The sequence below is a fragment of the Phoxinus phoxinus genome (assembly GCF_949152265.1).
Source record: "Phoxinus phoxinus genome assembly, chromosome: 25".
In the NCBI taxonomy this organism is placed as follows: Eukaryota; Metazoa; Chordata; class Actinopteri; order Cypriniformes; family Leuciscidae; genus Phoxinus; species Phoxinus phoxinus.
Window position 1 is genome coordinate 4,311,670 of NC_136900.1, and position 17,845 is coordinate 4,329,514.

Here is a 17,845-nt window from a genome sequence, read left to right on the forward strand (position 1 = left end):
ACATTATTGAACTATTAGATCTGTATTACAAATAATGTAACAGCAAATGTTGTCGGTCGATCTGTGCTGCTGTGCGACTAATCGAGCCTGGCACGTTTTGCGACAGCGCGTGCGCAGACTTCATGCGGGCTAGTATTTATTTTAGCGTCCTGTGCCGCATTTAGTCATGGTGCCCATGTAATACATAAGTCAAAGAAAACTCTTTACATCGATTCATTCACATTAAAACGTGCAGTTTAGCTCTTGTCTGAAATGGCGAACGATGGTGCAGCGAAACTGTCTAAAAATCTCCTGCGAATGAAGGTAAGAAGCCGTGACTCTTGCAGAAACCAGAATCAGCTCTAATATATGATATTCAGAAAACAGAGTTATGCAGTGATGAGCCTTTGATTCAACTTGTAATAAGAAGTCTTCATGTTAAAGTTCGGTTTTGTTTTGAGTCTCGTGGCGTTGCTGAACGCAGTCACGTGGTCCACTGTGAACTCTCTCTCTCTCTCTCTCTCTCTGTGTGTGTGTGTAGTTCATGCAGAGAGGCTTGGATGCAGAGGTGAAGAAGCAGCTGGATGAGGAGGAGAGGAGGATCATCAGTGATGATCACTGGTTCCTGGACCTTCCTGAGCTCAAGGCCAAAGAGTGAGACCTGACTGACCACTCACACACTGACCTCAGACAACTCTTAAAGGGATAGTTCACCCAAGAATAAATTAAAATGGGTCCTCACTTACTCGCCATCAAGTTGTTCCAAACCTTCATTAGTTTTATTTCTTCTGCTGAATACAAAATATTATATTTTGAAGGAAGTCCTTAACCAAACGGTTGTGTGGCACCATTGACTTCCATAGTATTCTTTTGTTTGTATTCCTATGAAGTCATGGTTACCGTCAACTGTCTGATTACCAAACATTAGTCAAAACATTTTCTTTTGTGTTCAGCAGAAGAAAGAAACTCACACAGGTTTGGAACAACATGAGGATGACATTGAGTACATGTCAGTATTTAAATCTTTGTGTGAACTATACCTTAAGTCTCATGAATGTCATTGTGTTACATAACGCATATCTATGGAAGCCCAATTTTTGCCACATGAGAAAAAAAACACCATGCGTTGGAAAGTCAGAATTATGAGAGTAAAAGTCAATATTAAAGTCTTAGTTTCCAGTTCAAAAAGTTGAAGTTGTGACAAGATTATAATTATGATGGAAAAAGCCATGATTATCACAAGTTGAATTGTCGTCATTATTATTATTATGACTTATTTTTATCATAATTTTGACTCTTCATAATTGTGAATTAGTATCTCATAATTAAAACATTTTAATGATTTTTTTTCTTGTGTGGTTTAAATGGGCTTCCATAAACCAAGCCAAAATTGAGTTAGCGAAGTTTCTCCGTTCAAAATAAAGGCTATCTGTGTATGTTAGTGGAATATGTGGATAGTTTATGTGATGGACTACACTTGTGGTTACTATGTGAAGTTGAGAAGAACTTACTTCATATACAGTGAAAATCATCAGCTGATCAAGAAGTCTTCGTAAAAATGGCCTGTATAAAAAACTTGGTTCTGAAAAAACGTTGTACTAGATTACAATGATTTTTTTTTTTATTGCACAATGACATTGTTAAAGGAGACCAAAGTAACCAAATACCTTGTCCTACACATTTGATGTGTAATGGCGTAGTGTCATGCGTGATTTATCAAACTCTATATGATTGAATGAATCATATAATCAAGCTCTGTATCAGAATAAAACATAACTAGCCCCTTTTATTCTGACCAGAAACCACATCGTTGAGGAGAGAAGCTACGTTCCCTGCGAGGATTTGGTTTTTGGCAGAATGTCATTCAAAGGCTTCAATCCTGACGTTGAGGTACAAGTTTATTTTTTATACTTTTAATATATATATATATAATTAGGGGTGTAACGGTGCACAAAATTCACGGTTCGGTTCGATACGACACAGTGGTGTCACGGTTCGGTATGTTTTCGATACAGTAAAAAGGAAAAAAATGCCAAAAAATATATATATCTTATTTTTAAATAAGGGTGCTTCTCGCTAGATCTCGCAGCGATGTTATTACTTCATTAATTCAAAAGCTTTCTTTACTGGATCTCTTAGCGCTGTGTAGTAACTAGGGGTGTAACGATACACCAATGCCACGGTTCGGTTCATATCACGGTTTTGGAGCCTCGGTTCGGTTTGCTGTGGGAGCAAGGTTCCTGGCAGGGCACCAGCAAGAATAAAGAACACTATTCACTTTTAACTTAATAACAATACCAATAATTTAACTCATTAATTATCTTTTTACTGTATTATTTATTTATCTTTGTTAATCTTAGTTAATAAAAATACAGCTGTTCATCCTTTGTTTATTCATTTTTCTTCACAGTGCATTAGGCTAACTAATGTTAACAACTTTTGATTTTAATAAGGCTACTAGTAAATGGTAATAGTTAATGTTAACTAAATGTAGTTAACTAGAGTGTAATAAATTGAACTTTATTGTAAAGTATTATCGATTTAGACGTCTGGTGAGTTGTTGGATAGATCAGTTGTTTTAACCATTCATTAAATGGAATCAGTTCAAAGGAGTCATTATTAGTGCGCGGATCGGAGGTGTCATTAGCGGACGTGTAGGCTACGCGTTGTGTGATTATCCCGGCAGTTTAGGACATTGCACAAGATTTGTGTCAACACAGTAAACATTTAATCACTGGATAGGTTTTTAGGTTTATTGAAAATGTGGTCTCAGCTGAATGTGCAGAACGCTTTTCAGAGAAGATAAGGCAACGTTTTTTTAAACGGCCGGGCTTTCTCTCTCTGCTCGTTCTTTCCGGTTCTTTCAGTAAATACGGTCACAAGCGCAGCAGTCTGTCATCTAACTTACATCACTCACCGATCAAATAAGGCTTTGGCGGGATAAAAATTCACTTTGGCGGCCGCAAAAAAACATAATATGTAGCGGACGGTGTTGATTCTGTGGCGCACCGCCCACAAATTAGTCTATGTGTGGGAAACTCTGCAGTCTAACTGCCAAGCGTGAATCGTGATCGATCACCAAATATAACATGCCATGCACTTGGAAATCAAAAGTTAGTGTATATTTAGTAAAAATACAGATTTCATTAGTTGTTACAAATATAGGCTACTAATTACTATTTAATCAAATGTCAGAAAAAAATAGTTTTGTGACCTAAGGTGAAGTGAGAGCTGGGCGGGGTAGTAGGGGGCGGGGCGCTTTTGGTTCGAAATGAGAGTATCGCGGTTCGAACCGTAGGTGGTGTATCGCGATTTTTCGGTTCGGTTTGAATATCGTTACACCCCTAGTAGTAACGGTGTCGCTTGATCAAGATCGGCTCGCGCTGAGATTGGTCCAAACTGATAAATGGTCCGTGAAGCACGAAATAATGAGTAGCGCAGTTTCGTTCCGCTTGTTGGGCAACGTTGTGGTATCAGCGCGACTGCTAACTAAATTTTGGTCGCACCGAATCGTTCGGTTTGTAATGTGTACCGAACCGAAAGCCTTGTACCGAACGGTTCAATACGAATACGTGTATCGTTATACACCCCTAATATATATATATATATATATATATATATATATAAGTGTTAAGTGTGACACCATAAGTTTGCTTTCGTATCGTGTATTATAAACTCAATTATTTCATGTTGTATGCAAAAAATTTAATTTTTAACCAATAAATGTCTCAAATTTGATTAGCGTCCTGAAATCTGAAATATTTATTCATTGTATGTGATTATGTAAAAAACAATCTTCTCTAAATAACAATGAATGTTGTTTATTCACCACGAAACTTAATTTTTTGTAGAAATTAATGTTGCTAATGAATGCGCACAAAGAGGAGGAGGAGGATGAAGAGGACGAGACTGTGAGCAGAATGGAAACCGATATCACAGACGAAGAGATGGCCAGAAGGTGCGCGAGGAAATCCTCTATCATATTCACAGCAGATTTTGTGAGCGAAACACACCGACTTATTTCTTTTTTCTTTCAGATATGAAAGTTTGGTTGGGAGCATGAGAAAGAAGTTTGCCAAGAAACGAGATCGCTCCGCCATTACTAGGACAGAAGAAGACGTCAACTGCAATGTTGCTGATCATCAACAACCTAAAAGGGCCTTCATGAAGCCTCAGGACTGAGACATTTTGCAAATGTTTTTTTTTATTATTCAATGGACATTTTTTTTAAGCTCTTCTTTTAAAAAAAAAAAAACATTTAGTGACAACAAATGCATTGTTAAAATATCATCTTTTTTATGGAAAAGGTACTAGTGTTCAGATTTGTTTGAACATCCTAAGACGTGATTTATAAAAAATAATAATTCACAATTAAATGTACCGTCCTAAAAGTTGTGAACGCCTGACCTGGATGTGATGACAATTCTTTAAACATCGCTGAGATCTGTGGTGCTGCCCTTAATAGTAGAAAATAACCATTAAGCTGCAGTCACATGTGAAATTTTGGCAAAAAAAAAAAGGTTTTCACCTTATTTATAGTTATTTTTACAATACTAATTGTTTTAAAGCAGCTTTACGTTACAGAGATAACAGGAAAATAATGCAACAAAGTTTGTTTCTGCTGTACAGCAGATCTACAAGAAAATCGTGTCACAGTCCAGCTTAAAGGACAAGTTCGGTATTTTACACGTAAAGCCCTGTTTTCAGATCGTTTCTGATGAAATAGATTAAAATGTGGACACATGCTGCTTGCGAAATAAACCAAAAATTCTCGGGACACCAGCATCAGTCCAAATGTTAAAGGTAGGGTAGGTCAGAATTGTCTAAAAAAAACTTTTATTCAAATTTGTTTAAACTGTCTTTATATACCAATGCATAATTAAAATGCAAGTACTCTGAAATAGAGAGTAAAAAAAAACGAGTGACTCTAGTGTATTTAATCTTCATAAAACACAGCTCATTAATTCCATTCACTCCCACCTAAAAACGGGTGCGCGACTGCGCGCACGTGGGCAGAGCCAGTAATAGCGGCGGTAGTCATGGCGACGGAGAGTGACAGTTGCGCAAGCCAATCCTGTGATTCGTCCCGAATGGAAATAATGAGCAGTGTTTAATGAAGATTAAACGGTCTAGAGTCACTCGATTTTTATACTCTTTTTGTCAGAGTACTTACATTTTAATTATGCATTGATATATATAGAAAGTTTAATCAAATTTGGTAAAAAGTTTTTATATAAATCCTACCTACCCTACCTTTAATCTTAACTGTTCTATTTCATCAGAAACGATCTGAAAACAGGGCTTTAAGTGTAAAATACCGAATTTGTCCTTTAAGTAAGTTCAGTGATGGTTCATTTTTGTTGTAAAAAAGTTAATTTAGTTAATTCATTTATATATATATATATATATATATAGCTGTTCTGGAGGATACCATGATGGTCACCGTCCAGCTCAGTTCTTGTATAATGGTGTCAGGCAGATCAATAATGCTGAATATTAAATGTCCCCAACTGGCAAGGAACCCAAACTCCATCATTGACAGAATGGAGAAAAAACCTTCAGAGAAACCAGACTCAGTTCTCCTCTACACAAGTGTAGGTATTTTTCGTTGAGCAACATGGAGAATCAAAGTGACCACATTGGACCCGTTATGTACTCTGTGTGGGAAACTCCTTCGCCCTCACGTGTCTGGATACCTATTGGATTGACTGGATACAACAGTAAATGTGCTCCACGCTAGACCTTCACCACTGATGTAGTATTTGCTTATAGGGGTGTAACTATATCCTCATGTCACGACTGTATACAGATCACAATACTGAACTCACGACACGATATTGTGATACTCCAAGACCTATGATAATAGATTAACAAAAAATGATTAATTTGGTATTACATTGTGTGTGTAAATGAATAGTCTTGGACTTGTTGCTGGAAACCCAAAGCACGGGACAATAGAGACACCAGAATAAACATTCATGATTCTGAAGCTGAAAATACAGAATTATTTTAGACCAATATTTCTTTCACTCTTTCACTGACTAGATATATTTAAAATAATGTACTCTTTACTGGTAACATCAGACATTATCAGGACCCACAAATATTCCCCTATTTCATCATCATACAGTATATTCAACATTATAGTAGTTTAATGAAGTAAATGCTGAAAACTTGAATTGTTTCTCACATTTTCATTTTGGGTGAACTATCCCCAGTATATATCACTAGTATCCACGATACATGTTGTTGTATTGCAATATATTATTACACCCCTATTTGTTTGCCTAAGTCCTTTACAAAAATGAGGTGCTGTATGTTAATGTGAAGTGGGAAATGCACTTCTATCACCAAACAGAATCACAGTTCAAGAGCCCCCGAGTTGTGCCGGTTGGGCATCGCCCGTCATAAACATTGGTGAGAGGATCCTGTCGGACAGTGAGGTGGGACAGTGTCTGTAGAGCAAGGGAAGGGCCAACGCGGCGGCCCCTGGGTAATAGAAGTGCTTTGGTCTCGGGGACAGTATTGCATGCTTCAGATCCTCCAGAAACGGGCCTGTGTCTGAACTTGATGCCGAAGACATGTTGGCCAGCCGCTGCTGCATTGAGCGGATGTATTCTTCCCCGTAAGACGTCATCACTTCCTGAGACGAACCACTGAGGATGTCCTCCTGAACACTATTCCACTGCTCTCTGCTGCCGAAAATATCTGGGAAATTAGTTGACGAAATAAAGGATTAGTTCACTTCAGAACTAGATTTTCCTGATAATTTACTCCCCCACGTCATCCAAGATGTTCAGGTCTTTCTTTCTTCAGTCGAAAATAAATGAAGGGTTTTGAGGAAACCGTTCCAGGATTTTTCTCCATATAGTGACTTCAAAGTCTCGACACGATCCCAGCCGAGGAATAAGAGTCTTATAGACAAAGACAAACCATCGGCCATTTTCTAAAAAAACAAAAACATTGATATACTTTTTGACCACAAATGTTCATCTTGCACTAGCTCTGTGATGCGCCACACATCACGTAATCACGTTGAAAGGTCACGCATGACGTAGGCGGAAATACCAACCTAGTGTTTACAAAGCGAACTTGCAAATACTAAGTCAAACACCATTTACAAAAAGTAAATAAAAGGTGAAACAACGATGTCGGATGATTTTGTAGTTGTTGGAGAGAATGAGTTTTTACATTTTCCTCCTACGTCACGTTACCGCCGGACCTTTCCAACGTGATTACGTAATGCGTGAAGTCGTGGACGTGCAAGACGAGCATTTGTGGTTAAAAAGAATATAAATGTTTTTTTGAATGTGTAGAGCCATTGAAGCTGCACTGAAGCTGCAATTTGGACCTTCAACTCGTTGGACCCCATTGAAGTCATATATGGAGAAAAATCCTGGAAAAAAGCTTAAAGGACAAGTTCTGTAGTTTACACTTAAAGCCCTGTTTTCAGAGAGTTCCTGATGAAATAGAACGGTTAAGATTTGAATTTGAAATTTGGACACATGCTGCTGGCCCGAGAATTTTCGATTTCTGTGGTAGATGTTGCACATTGGTAGCCTGGCAAGCCAGACTTACATCAAGATGTTTAGTCTGGCAACTCTCCATAGACGCGGCTCAATCCGAGGGGCGGGATAAACGGTTGTCTCTCAAAATCCCTCTGCACGCAATAGGATAGCGCTACAACCAACCAGAGCAACGAAGAAGGTGACGTAGTCAGAGCGGCAAAGATCCGGTCGGCAAAACTCCGAACACTTCTTCCTTTTTTAAGAATGACTTAAGTGCCGTTCTTTGCTCTTTTCTTAAAGAAAAGCTTAACTCCAAGTCCTCCAGAGTCGCGGCCAAAGCCGATTCGAAAGACCGCTGTTCTCCATCCGCAGCCGCATTCTTTTTCAAGTGGCAGCCGTCGCAACTCTGTCGTCATATGTTAAGCCCGCCCCCGCCTACTCTATACACGACGTGATTGGCCTGACCCAATTTAGGTTTTTGCAGCTAGAAGGTCTATGGAGAGTTGCTAGACTGCCCTGGCTGCAAAATACATTTTGCTGCCGCTAGGGTGCGTCTAGATTTCTAGGCTAGCACATTGGTGGTGGTTGAGGAGATTCCCCCTTACATATGTGAAGCGCTTTGAGGTCCCAGAAAAAGCGCTATATAAATGTAACAAATTATTAATGAATTCTCACTTGTTTTGAAAGCTCCAGGTTGAATGATGATGACTCTGACTCCCCAGCGGTAGAGTTCTTGTCTAATCGTTCCATTGTACGCGATCACCGCTGCCTTAGACGCGCCGTAGCCTGCAAACCCCGGAAGTGGAACTTCGCCTGAAGGAGACCAATGATTTGATTGATTTCAGAGCTTATTGGTGTTTTGACACCTTTAATTGGTTTAAACCAGGTCTGCCCAATCCTGTTCATGGAGATCTACCTTTCAGTAAAAAGTTCAGCTCCAACCCTGATTAAACACAATTAAAGCAGCTAATGAAGACCTCCAGAAGCACTTGATAATTACACACAGGTGTGATGGATCTGGACTCTGAGTTTGTAGACGTTTAGGAACAGGATTCGGCAGCCCTGGTTTAGGCTAAATGATTTGTTTGAAAATGTTGAATAGCTACAGTTAGTCAGAATTGCAAAAACCTAACATGCTTATGAAACCATTTACCTGCCAAACTGGATATGCTGATTATTCTTCCTTTTGATTGCCGTATCAGTGGCAGAAAGACTTGCGTTATCTCCACACTACCAATGAAATTCACATCTACGTGTCTTTTATACATTTTAATCGGCTGAATTTCTCCATCGCACACGTATTCCAGCACTCCTGCGTTGTTCACTAGTGCCCAGAGTCCTGTCCATAAGAAACGAGTAATACAAAATAATAATGCACTTGAATAATACTGTATACTAAACTTTAAACAGTAACAACAGTTCGTAAAACTATTTGCTACTATGCTAGGGTGATGTCAGAGGTTGCCAGGGCATTGCTATGTGGTTGCTAACTTGAGTGGTTTGTAGCATGTTGCTATGCGGATATTTTGGGGGCTTGCTTTGCAGCTTTTAACGCGTTGTGATCTACTATGTGGTTTCTAAGGTGTTCTATGGAGTTGTTATGCAGTCACTAGGGTATTTTTGGAGATTGTTGTTAAGTGGTTACCAGTGATCTACTGTAGGTTGTTGCTAACATAGACATGTATAGAAAGGCTAGATGGCTCTAGGCGGAGTCAGCTGTGTCGTCACTTGGCGGCCATCTTAGGTCAGGAGACTGCGCTGCTGCTCCCTGCTGCTGTGGACGGAAGGTGAGTGACATACGCCAACTAAAATGCTCGTAACTTGCTGAATTCTTGACGGATTTACAAACGGTTTGGTTTATTACAAACCTTATTAACGTGGCTATGATTTGTGCTGATGCCGATGTTTAATAAACTCAGTGGCTATAATTTTTCACAAGTATGCAGTTAAATAGCCGCATCCCTGACGTTTATGACACACCAAGCCGTTTGAAAATTGGTTGAAAATTGAGCAAAATATAGTTATTTCAGCACTACATGCACAATAGACTTTAATGTTATAACTGGACGAGCGGTCCTGTCCTAAGATGGCCGCCGTGTGACGTCGTCGGGTCCCATTGGCTCTCAGCGCCGGTAAGCCATCTAGCCTTTCTATACATGTCTATGGTTGCTAAGTGGTTGCTATAGGGTGTTCTGGGTAGTTTCTAATGTAGCAAAGTGGTTGTTCTTTGTAGTTAGGATGGTGCTAAAAAGTTGCTTGGGTGTTCTTTGGGGTTGCTGGCGACCTCTGCTGCTGGTTTTGGGAATTGCTGTCTGGTACCTTTGCCCACTAATTAACTCAATTGGCAGTCAATTGAAAACACCTGTGACCGTGCCTCAGACACTTCTTACAAGAGATCTGAGCTTCTGCAGTTACATTTCAACACTTTTTTACACTTTCAACCATGCACCTTGCTTTACACACTGATGTTGCTGATGGATACAGAACCGTGATGGGAAGTTCGGATCATTTTACTGACTCTCTGGTGAAATTTCGTAAATTTAATGAGCCTTTAAATGTTATAATTTTAACAGGCAAATTCCCAGAACACATCCACCTACGCAATCTTGATCATATTCTGAATTAGAAAATCATAATGCAGTCAAAAATTATTTACAGGGAACATAAATAATTACTTTACCTTCCGAGTCTTTCTTTTCATTATTTAGTGTTGCCTTATTTTTGTAATTAAATAAACATTACTTTTGAGCCTATAATTTGGTTTACTTGTGTCCCTTGTTTTTGTTGCTTCCCTTGAGCCAAGGGTCGTAACAATGGTCACTAAGGTGTTCTTGTTGTTTTTTAGGATTTATGTGTGGTTGCTATGCAGTTTTTAAGATGTTGTGGGTGGCTGCTATGTAGTTACTATGTTGTTCCAGGTGTTTTTTTTATGATGTTAAGTGGTTACTAGGGTGTTCTGGGTAGGATGTTGCATAGGGTTTTATGCGTCAATGCTATGCTGTTGCTTGAGTGTTCTGAGGTTACTATAGTTACTAGGAAGATGCTAAGTGGGTTCTGGGTAGTTACTATTTGTTTTCTAGGGTGTTCTTGATTGTTTCTAAAATGTTGCTAAATGGTTACCAAGGTGTTCTGGCTGGTTAAGTGGTTGCTAGGGTGTTCCGAGTAGCTGCTATATGATAGCTAGAGTGTTCAGAATAGTTGGATGTTGCCTGAATGTTTGCTAAGTAGTCAGTTGCCAAGTTAGTGTTCTGGCTAGATGTTGTGCGGTTGTTAGAACGTTCTAGATGGTTGATAGGATGTTGCTATTTGGTTTCTGGGTGTTCCAGGTGGTCGTTATGTTGTTGCTAAGGTGTTATTTAGGATCTCTAGTTTTTAGGATGTTCTGACTTCTGAGTGGTTGCTATGTAGTTTCTAGGGCAGGGCTGGGCAACTCTGGCCCTCGAGGTCCACTTTCCTGCAGAGTTTTGCTCCAACACTGATCAAACTTACCTGTCTGTAGCTTTCTAGGCCCTGTCCCAAATGGCACCCTAAGCACTCGCGGTCATCCTCTGAGTCCGCACTTTCGTGTCATAATTCCGCTTGGACTGTCGGGAAGAAGTTGTGGACTCAGAGGAAGTGCGCATCGAGGGCGCAAATCGACTGCAGAGGGGAGCGCCCTTCTGAGACCTAAAATAACAAATGGGACACCCTACGGTCTCACAGACTTAACGGACACGCGGCAGCCATTGTAAGTCCACAAGACAAGTGCATATGAAGTGTGCCATTTGGGACAGGGCCATAGTAAGAAGATATTGATTAGCTTGTTCAGGTGTGTTTGATTATAGGTAGAGCTAATGCTGTGTTCCATTAACCTCGGAGGAGGGATGTAAGAGCTGGGAATGACGTCACACCCGAGTCGACCGCGTTCCACTACACAGGGTAGAAAACTAAGATGGTGCTTGCTCTTTAGCAATACAAACACATAAAAAAGCTGAATTTTACACAGACATTGCCTAAGTTTCATGTCAAAAGATAGAGGTTGGATAGTACTGAGTTTGAAACACAGACAGAAGAGTTAATAAACAATATATTACGGTTTCACTACGGTTGATGCTCTGAGAAGCCATATTGGATTCTGAAGTCAGGGTTGTTGCAGTTTCCCCCAGTGTCCTAGTCGCAACTCCGACTTGAGGAGGTATTCCAGTTTAAAGTGCTTACTAGGGACTAGGACTTTCCCACATCCGAGGACAAATGGAACACACTATAAACTCAGGAAAATGGATTTTGAGGGCCAGTGCCCGGTTACATAAAGCACCTAAAGTACAAGACTTAAGATGTGATTTCCCCTCAGCTAAGGGAATGATTTAAGGGCATATAATCCCTTAAACGGTTCTCTTAGGTAAGGGAAACCGTTCCGTGTTTCACGACAGCAACCCAGGTTTTGCCGTTATAAAATTAGATTGCTGCCATGGACACGTTATTTGTTAATACAGATTGCCGTAAGTTTCAAAGAAAACAGCATAACATGGAAAAGGAAAACAAAAAAGAAAACCAAATATGAAAAAGAAGGACCAGACGGGACAGAAATTCAAAATTGATAGTTTATTCAAAATTAAATTCTGTCATCATACTCACCCTCATGTCAGTTTAAACCCAAAAGACTTTCATTCATCTTCAGAAACAAATACATATATTTTTAACATCCGCTCATCATTTCTGTCTATTTATTGAAAGACATCAAAGTAATCCATATATTCAGGCTGTTTCAGAAGCTCACATTTGAGCTTCCGTTAACCATATAAGATGTGCTTTATGTGTTTATATGTGGAAAAAAAGCTAAATTAAAATTGGTTTATCATATAAAGTGGCTGATAGTGAGACTTGTACCCTGAGACTTGTATTGAACCTGCTCGCTCCATGTAACACTTAAGGTGAAGTTATACTTAGGAAAATGACAGTTAATGGGCTTTATGCAACACGTATTGTTTTTTAAGAGATTATTAAGGGGAAAATAGATTGGGTGTACGACATTTCACCTAAAGAATCCCTTAAGGGTTCTTTTTTGCAATACCCTTAAGATTAAGGGAAACCTAAGGGCGTTCTTAAGAGGAAATGACACTTAAGGTGCTTTATGCAACCAGAGCTGCCCGCGCCTTTCTAGGGTGTTCTGAATCGTTGTTTCTCTGAAAAGTTTCTCTGAAAGCGGCCTCTAATTTAATAACTAATGATAGTTGTGACGGAAGTGAGTCAATCAAAACTTTAGCTGGAAAATATCTTTATTCAAGAACCGCTATAAAGCCAAAACAATCTCTGTCACCTTAAATTATCCGTTTATCACTGTAAAGCTGGTTTGAAACAATCTACATTGTTAAAAGCGCTATATAAATGAAGATGACCTGACCTTGTTATGTGGTGGCTGTGGTGTTCTAGGTCAGGGTTTCTCAATTCTGGGCTTCAAGGTACACTTTACTGCAGAGTTTAGCAGGTCAAACCTGGTCAAACTTACCTGCCTAAAACTTTCTAGTAATCATGAAGACCTTGCTTTGATTGGTCAGGTGCAAGTCCTAAGTGAATCCAAAGCATTTCGATCGCCCCCTGGTGGCTGGCTGCAGTATAGGTCATAAACCCCACCCTCTCCATGTAGGCGAATGGGATTTAACCGCGATCCACGTATCACTCTTGGACTATTTGTTTGGTCCTGAGACTTCCACAGACAATATATGCATGCACTTTAATATTTAGTCCACTTCTGTTATTGATTGCTATCAGGATGTCTCAATCAGATTAACAAAAACTATTTATGAAAAAAAATGCCTCACTTTAATTGTTCTACAGTGGAAGGAAGCGTAGTAGCGCTGTCAAACTTTTTTTTACAGTCAGGTGTGTTTCAGGGTTGGAGTTAAACTCTAGAGGAAAGTGGACGTTGAGGGCCAGAGTTGAGAACCGGTCCGCTTACTGGCCACAAGTGACTATGAGTGTTAATAATGATTAAGAAGTCATTAGACAATACCACCAAAAAGATCAGATGTCAACACCACATTTACCAGTTCTGTTCTTACCTGCTTTTCCTGTTTGGCTCTTGACGTGCTGATATGCCTGTGTGATCTGGCTGCTGTTGGTGATGTCTAACTGTAGGACGGTAAGGTTTGGAGATGCAGCTTTCTTTAGCTTCAAAGCTCCAGGACTGAGTTCATTCAGAACCCCTGCAAACACCCTCATCCCTGCACCGTCCAAAAACCTGGCCAGATCATGACCAAAACCCGAGTCACAACCTGTGCAACAAACACAATCTCAATTCATTACTCAATCACACGCCATATATCCCAACATTCCAATGCATTATGGGTAATAGTGGTTTGCTGCCACGTAGGCAATGTTTGTTTATTATTTTAATCTATACGGAAACCAATCTGTGATAAATTACATCACAAGAATGCAGCAGTGATTTATGGTCTTAGGAACCAGTGAAGTTAACCATACTGAGTTAAGTTCAAAGTGCAAAGGTCACGACAGGACGACAGAGAAACACTGTTTCCTACTGGGCGAGATGTTCACAAATCATCCCAAATTCCTCCTAACATTTTAGGACCCTTAAGATGTATTTTCATGACAATTAAGAACATTTACCCCCAAATTACCCCCATTACTGTATGGCATAAATCACATTTATAACTGTAATATAACATTTTAGTTTTTTACAGTATTACAGTAGATGAATTCAGGTTGATTGGGACACATTTCCCCAGTATATATACATACACACAGTATATAACAGTTATATAATCAGAATCTACATAATGATGCTGATTACTTTTTACCAAAAGTAAATTAGATCATTATGAGAATGAGATTTTTTTTTTTTTTTTACTGTATTGTTGTATTACGACATTGGGAATTTGGGAGGAAATGTGCTTGATTGTCATAAAACCAATGTCACAATAAAAAAAAACAAATAAAAAAAACTTAATGGTTCTAAAAATAGGCCTAATTTCTTAGTGCACGTTTTAATGTCTTATTTCTAACATTTGATTTGATGGGGAAACATGACCTTGTTCTTGAAAGGCTTCATAAGATACACTACTTCACTATGCTGTGAATACATTATTATATACGCAGACCTTCAGAATATATACAAATAATCTGAATATAGGAGCAAACAGGATGGTGTCTTACCTGTGATCAGTACTGCCTTGTCCAGGGTAGACAACATGACCTCTTCTCTCCCTACATAGTGGATCACACTACACAGCACACTCATAAGCCCCACTTTAAGAGCACTTGAGTGGACCAAACAGCTCAACATCACACCGGAAATCCCTAGCAGCACCAACCAGCTCACAGACCGGCCTACAGCAACACGCAGAAGCAGCAGCCCAACGCATATTACCATGAGCAGATAATATAGAAAGCCCAGGCAGCCTTCTACATTTACCTCCATTTCTACACAACACACAGCCAATGCTATCAGGAGATCTAGTAAGGCGCCTGTGAGATTACGACCTGTCTATTGTGCTGAGCTGTCTGGTTTGATGAGTGTGTGAATCTTGTAAATCTTCAGGTTTATGCTTTACAGCGCACTGAAATTAACCACGCCCCTTAACCAGTGCATAGCATGTGTTGGATATTTAGGCATGTCTAAACGTGCTTATCTTCATCTTAAGAAACTTAGATGGAAACAAAAAGAAACTTTCAAATAAAAAAACAATTTGTGCTTTTAATAGCATAATTGGATGCATTTACTGATGATTTGTGAAACTGTAACTTGGCTCAAAGGTCTGCAGGCCTGACAATTTAAAGAAACAACCATCAGGCTTTAGTATCCTGTTCATGTAATTCTGGATGAATTTTGCAAATACATAATTTTCCAGGTTAACAAACTAACAGACTTGGTAATGGAGATTTGGTAATGCATTACTACTCCATTGAAGTAACCTGAGACTGTGTTTATTTCTCAGTATCTTTTGTCTGGAGCAACATTCCTGTGAAAATAGTCATAACTCTATTCATGATCTTTAGCAGTTACTGCACATAGAATTACTTGGCAAATTATTAGTTGCTAGCATTGTTCAATCACGAATGCCAGCTCTAACGCACCTATCATTCCAACATTGATTCATCGGTGAACCAATGTCAGGGACCAAGGTTGAATCAACATTGAATTATGTTTTGATTTTGCAAATTGAATCAACGCCAATATCGCAACATTGTTTCACCGTCTCTTCTTTCAATATGGGTGAATAAAGGTGGTGTGTCGACGCTGAATTATGCTTTGGTTTTGGAAATTGAATCAACGTCGATATCGTGACGTTGTTTCACTGCCAACTTTTCAATATGGTAGAATACAACCGTTCAATTACAACCTAGTTTGCAGTTGGAGCATGGTCTGTTGTTCTTTAGCTTATATCTTTCAATGCAGGTTTATATTGTTTCAATTTTCGGCGGGACCTGGGGGCTCCGTATATTTCTGATAATATTCGTGGAGAAACATTACACTGTTTTAATTCAGAATCCTAACTATACATTGTACTAATTAGATAAAATTAAGTATTTTTTTTTATTAAAAGGCACACCGCAGAACTTTTGGCCACTAGGGGCGCTAGACCTGTAACTGTCACGTCGAGCGCCCCTAGAGGCCACAAGCGCCGCAGCACTGTCGCAAAAGTCAAGAAGACATCCACGATCCCTCTCGCGTTTTGTATTTTTTGCCTCCTCAGAAGCAGTTTTAAACTTTTTCCTTGCCTCAGCCATGGCCAGGAGTCGAGCAGGCGGAAAAATAGTAGCAAAAGTGTTTTTTGATATGCTCCTTGAGCATATCAGAGCTTGTGGTCACGTGGCGGTCGTAAAGTGATTCGTTCTCCAGGCATTCTCCAGGTCACATGACCTGGCCAAAGACGGTGCGTCTTCTCCAAACGTACATAGGCGGTATTTCAAGAGGGCAGCCGCGCTCGGAGCATTGATAGTGTCAAGCGCTGTATATTGGCCTGAGGAATCATTTAAAATAACTCATATGCTTCAAATCTTTAGGTCACAAAGTCTGCGGTGTGCCTTTAAATTGAGTAAAATCAAAACATATCACAAAAGGTCAATGAATCCATACCATAATTGGTGACAGTGCAATGTAGCAGCTAAAGAAAAATCCTCCACCAACTGCCAGTAATCTGCTGGATCCTTGGTGAATCTGGAGGGGAAACTAGAAATTATTAACTGAAAAGTCCTTTAAAAGCAGGATTTTTTACCATTCCTTTAAACAATCTTAAAATGTATTTAAATTGTAAAAACATTTGCCATTATAACACATCAACACAACATGAACAGAGGACTGTCATCTTTGAGACTGTCAGTTATTACATGATTAAAAATGTAAAGATACACATAAAGCATGGCAATCCCATCAGAACAATGTATATCATAGCAAGGGAAGCACAAAAAAAGCCAATTGGTACTACATCAAAATCAAACCATCATATAACTTTACCTGCAGCCGCATTTATCCTGTTATGACACGTCTGAGGGTCTTTCCATTAATGGTTGATGGTCCAAGGACTGATGAAGGTGACACGAATCCCCTTCAGTGTGCCACTTTAGAGGAAGAAAGACAAAAAGTTACTCAGACTTTCTATCAGTAAATGTCTTACTTTGATGATGAGAATCATACTTAATACTATATATTAATCCCAGTGTAGGTTTTAGAAACAGTGGGTAAAATTGACTGAAAACTTACTGTAGTTGGTGGATTGGTTGTGGTGTAGTCTCTCTCAGAGGTGGGACTCGGGTCACATGACTTGACTCGAGTCAGACTTAAATCGCAAATTTTAGGACTTGAGACTTGCTTTACAAATATTAATAAAAGACTTGACTTGACTTTGACTTGATATTCATGACTTGAGACTTGACTCGGACTTGAGTTAAATGACTCGAAATAACTTGTCTTTTGAACGCACCGTAACCTAACCACGTGATGCATGCGGGCAAGAAGAGAGCTAACGCAAGAGCAGTCGTGACTGAACATAGAAGACGCTATACGCAAAAAAATAATTAAGTTCGGCTACAAGGATTATGTGTAACAGAGGCCAGCTAGTAGTTGCTGTGTGTGTAATCTTTAGCCTCCTTGTTAGAACGCCTGACTCTCATGCCGGAGACCCGGGTTCGAGACCCGCTCAGAGCGAGAAGGACCCGGGTGAAGGGGTCACATATTCAAGACGGTGATAATAAGAGAAGAACAGCAGTATGCAAGGCCTGCAACACGAAGATATGTGATACCACCACCACTTCGAATTTCATTCGACACTTCAAATCCCACAAAAGATTGTAAGTGACGAAGTCTGTCCCGCTGTTTTCAGCTGTCGCTAACGTCTTGCCTAGTCTAAGGTTATACTAGT

The 17,845-nt window shown here is 39.5% G+C and overlaps 2 protein-coding genes across 2 annotated transcripts; one reads left to right on the top strand and one right to left on the bottom strand.

Annotated features, from left to right (window-relative positions):
* Window positions 1–4,382, top strand: mphosph6 (M-phase phosphoprotein 6). Its single transcript, XM_079603050.1, has 5 exons — window positions 1–303; window positions 521–633; window positions 1,779–1,869; window positions 3,831–3,937; window positions 4,017–4,382. Exons 1-5 carry the CDS (start codon window positions 253–255, stop codon window positions 4,159–4,161), a joined length of 507 nt encoding a protein of 168 aa, XP_079459176.1. The 5' UTR covers window positions 1–252; the 3' UTR covers window positions 4,162–4,382.
* A 959-nt stretch (window positions 4,383–5,341) lies between these two features.
* On the bottom strand, window positions 5,342–15,045 carry hsd17b2 (hydroxysteroid (17-beta) dehydrogenase 2). Its single transcript, XM_079603030.1, has 5 exons — window positions 14,640–15,045; window positions 13,526–13,738; window positions 8,641–8,826; window positions 8,163–8,300; window positions 5,342–6,687 (listed from the first exon to the last, which is right to left on the bottom strand). Exons 1-5 carry the CDS (start codon window positions 14,902–14,904, stop codon window positions 6,347–6,349), a joined length of 1,143 nt encoding a protein of 380 aa, XP_079459156.1. The 5' UTR covers window positions 14,905–15,045; the 3' UTR covers window positions 5,342–6,346.
* Between the last annotated feature and the right edge of the window lie 2,800 nt (window positions 15,046–17,845).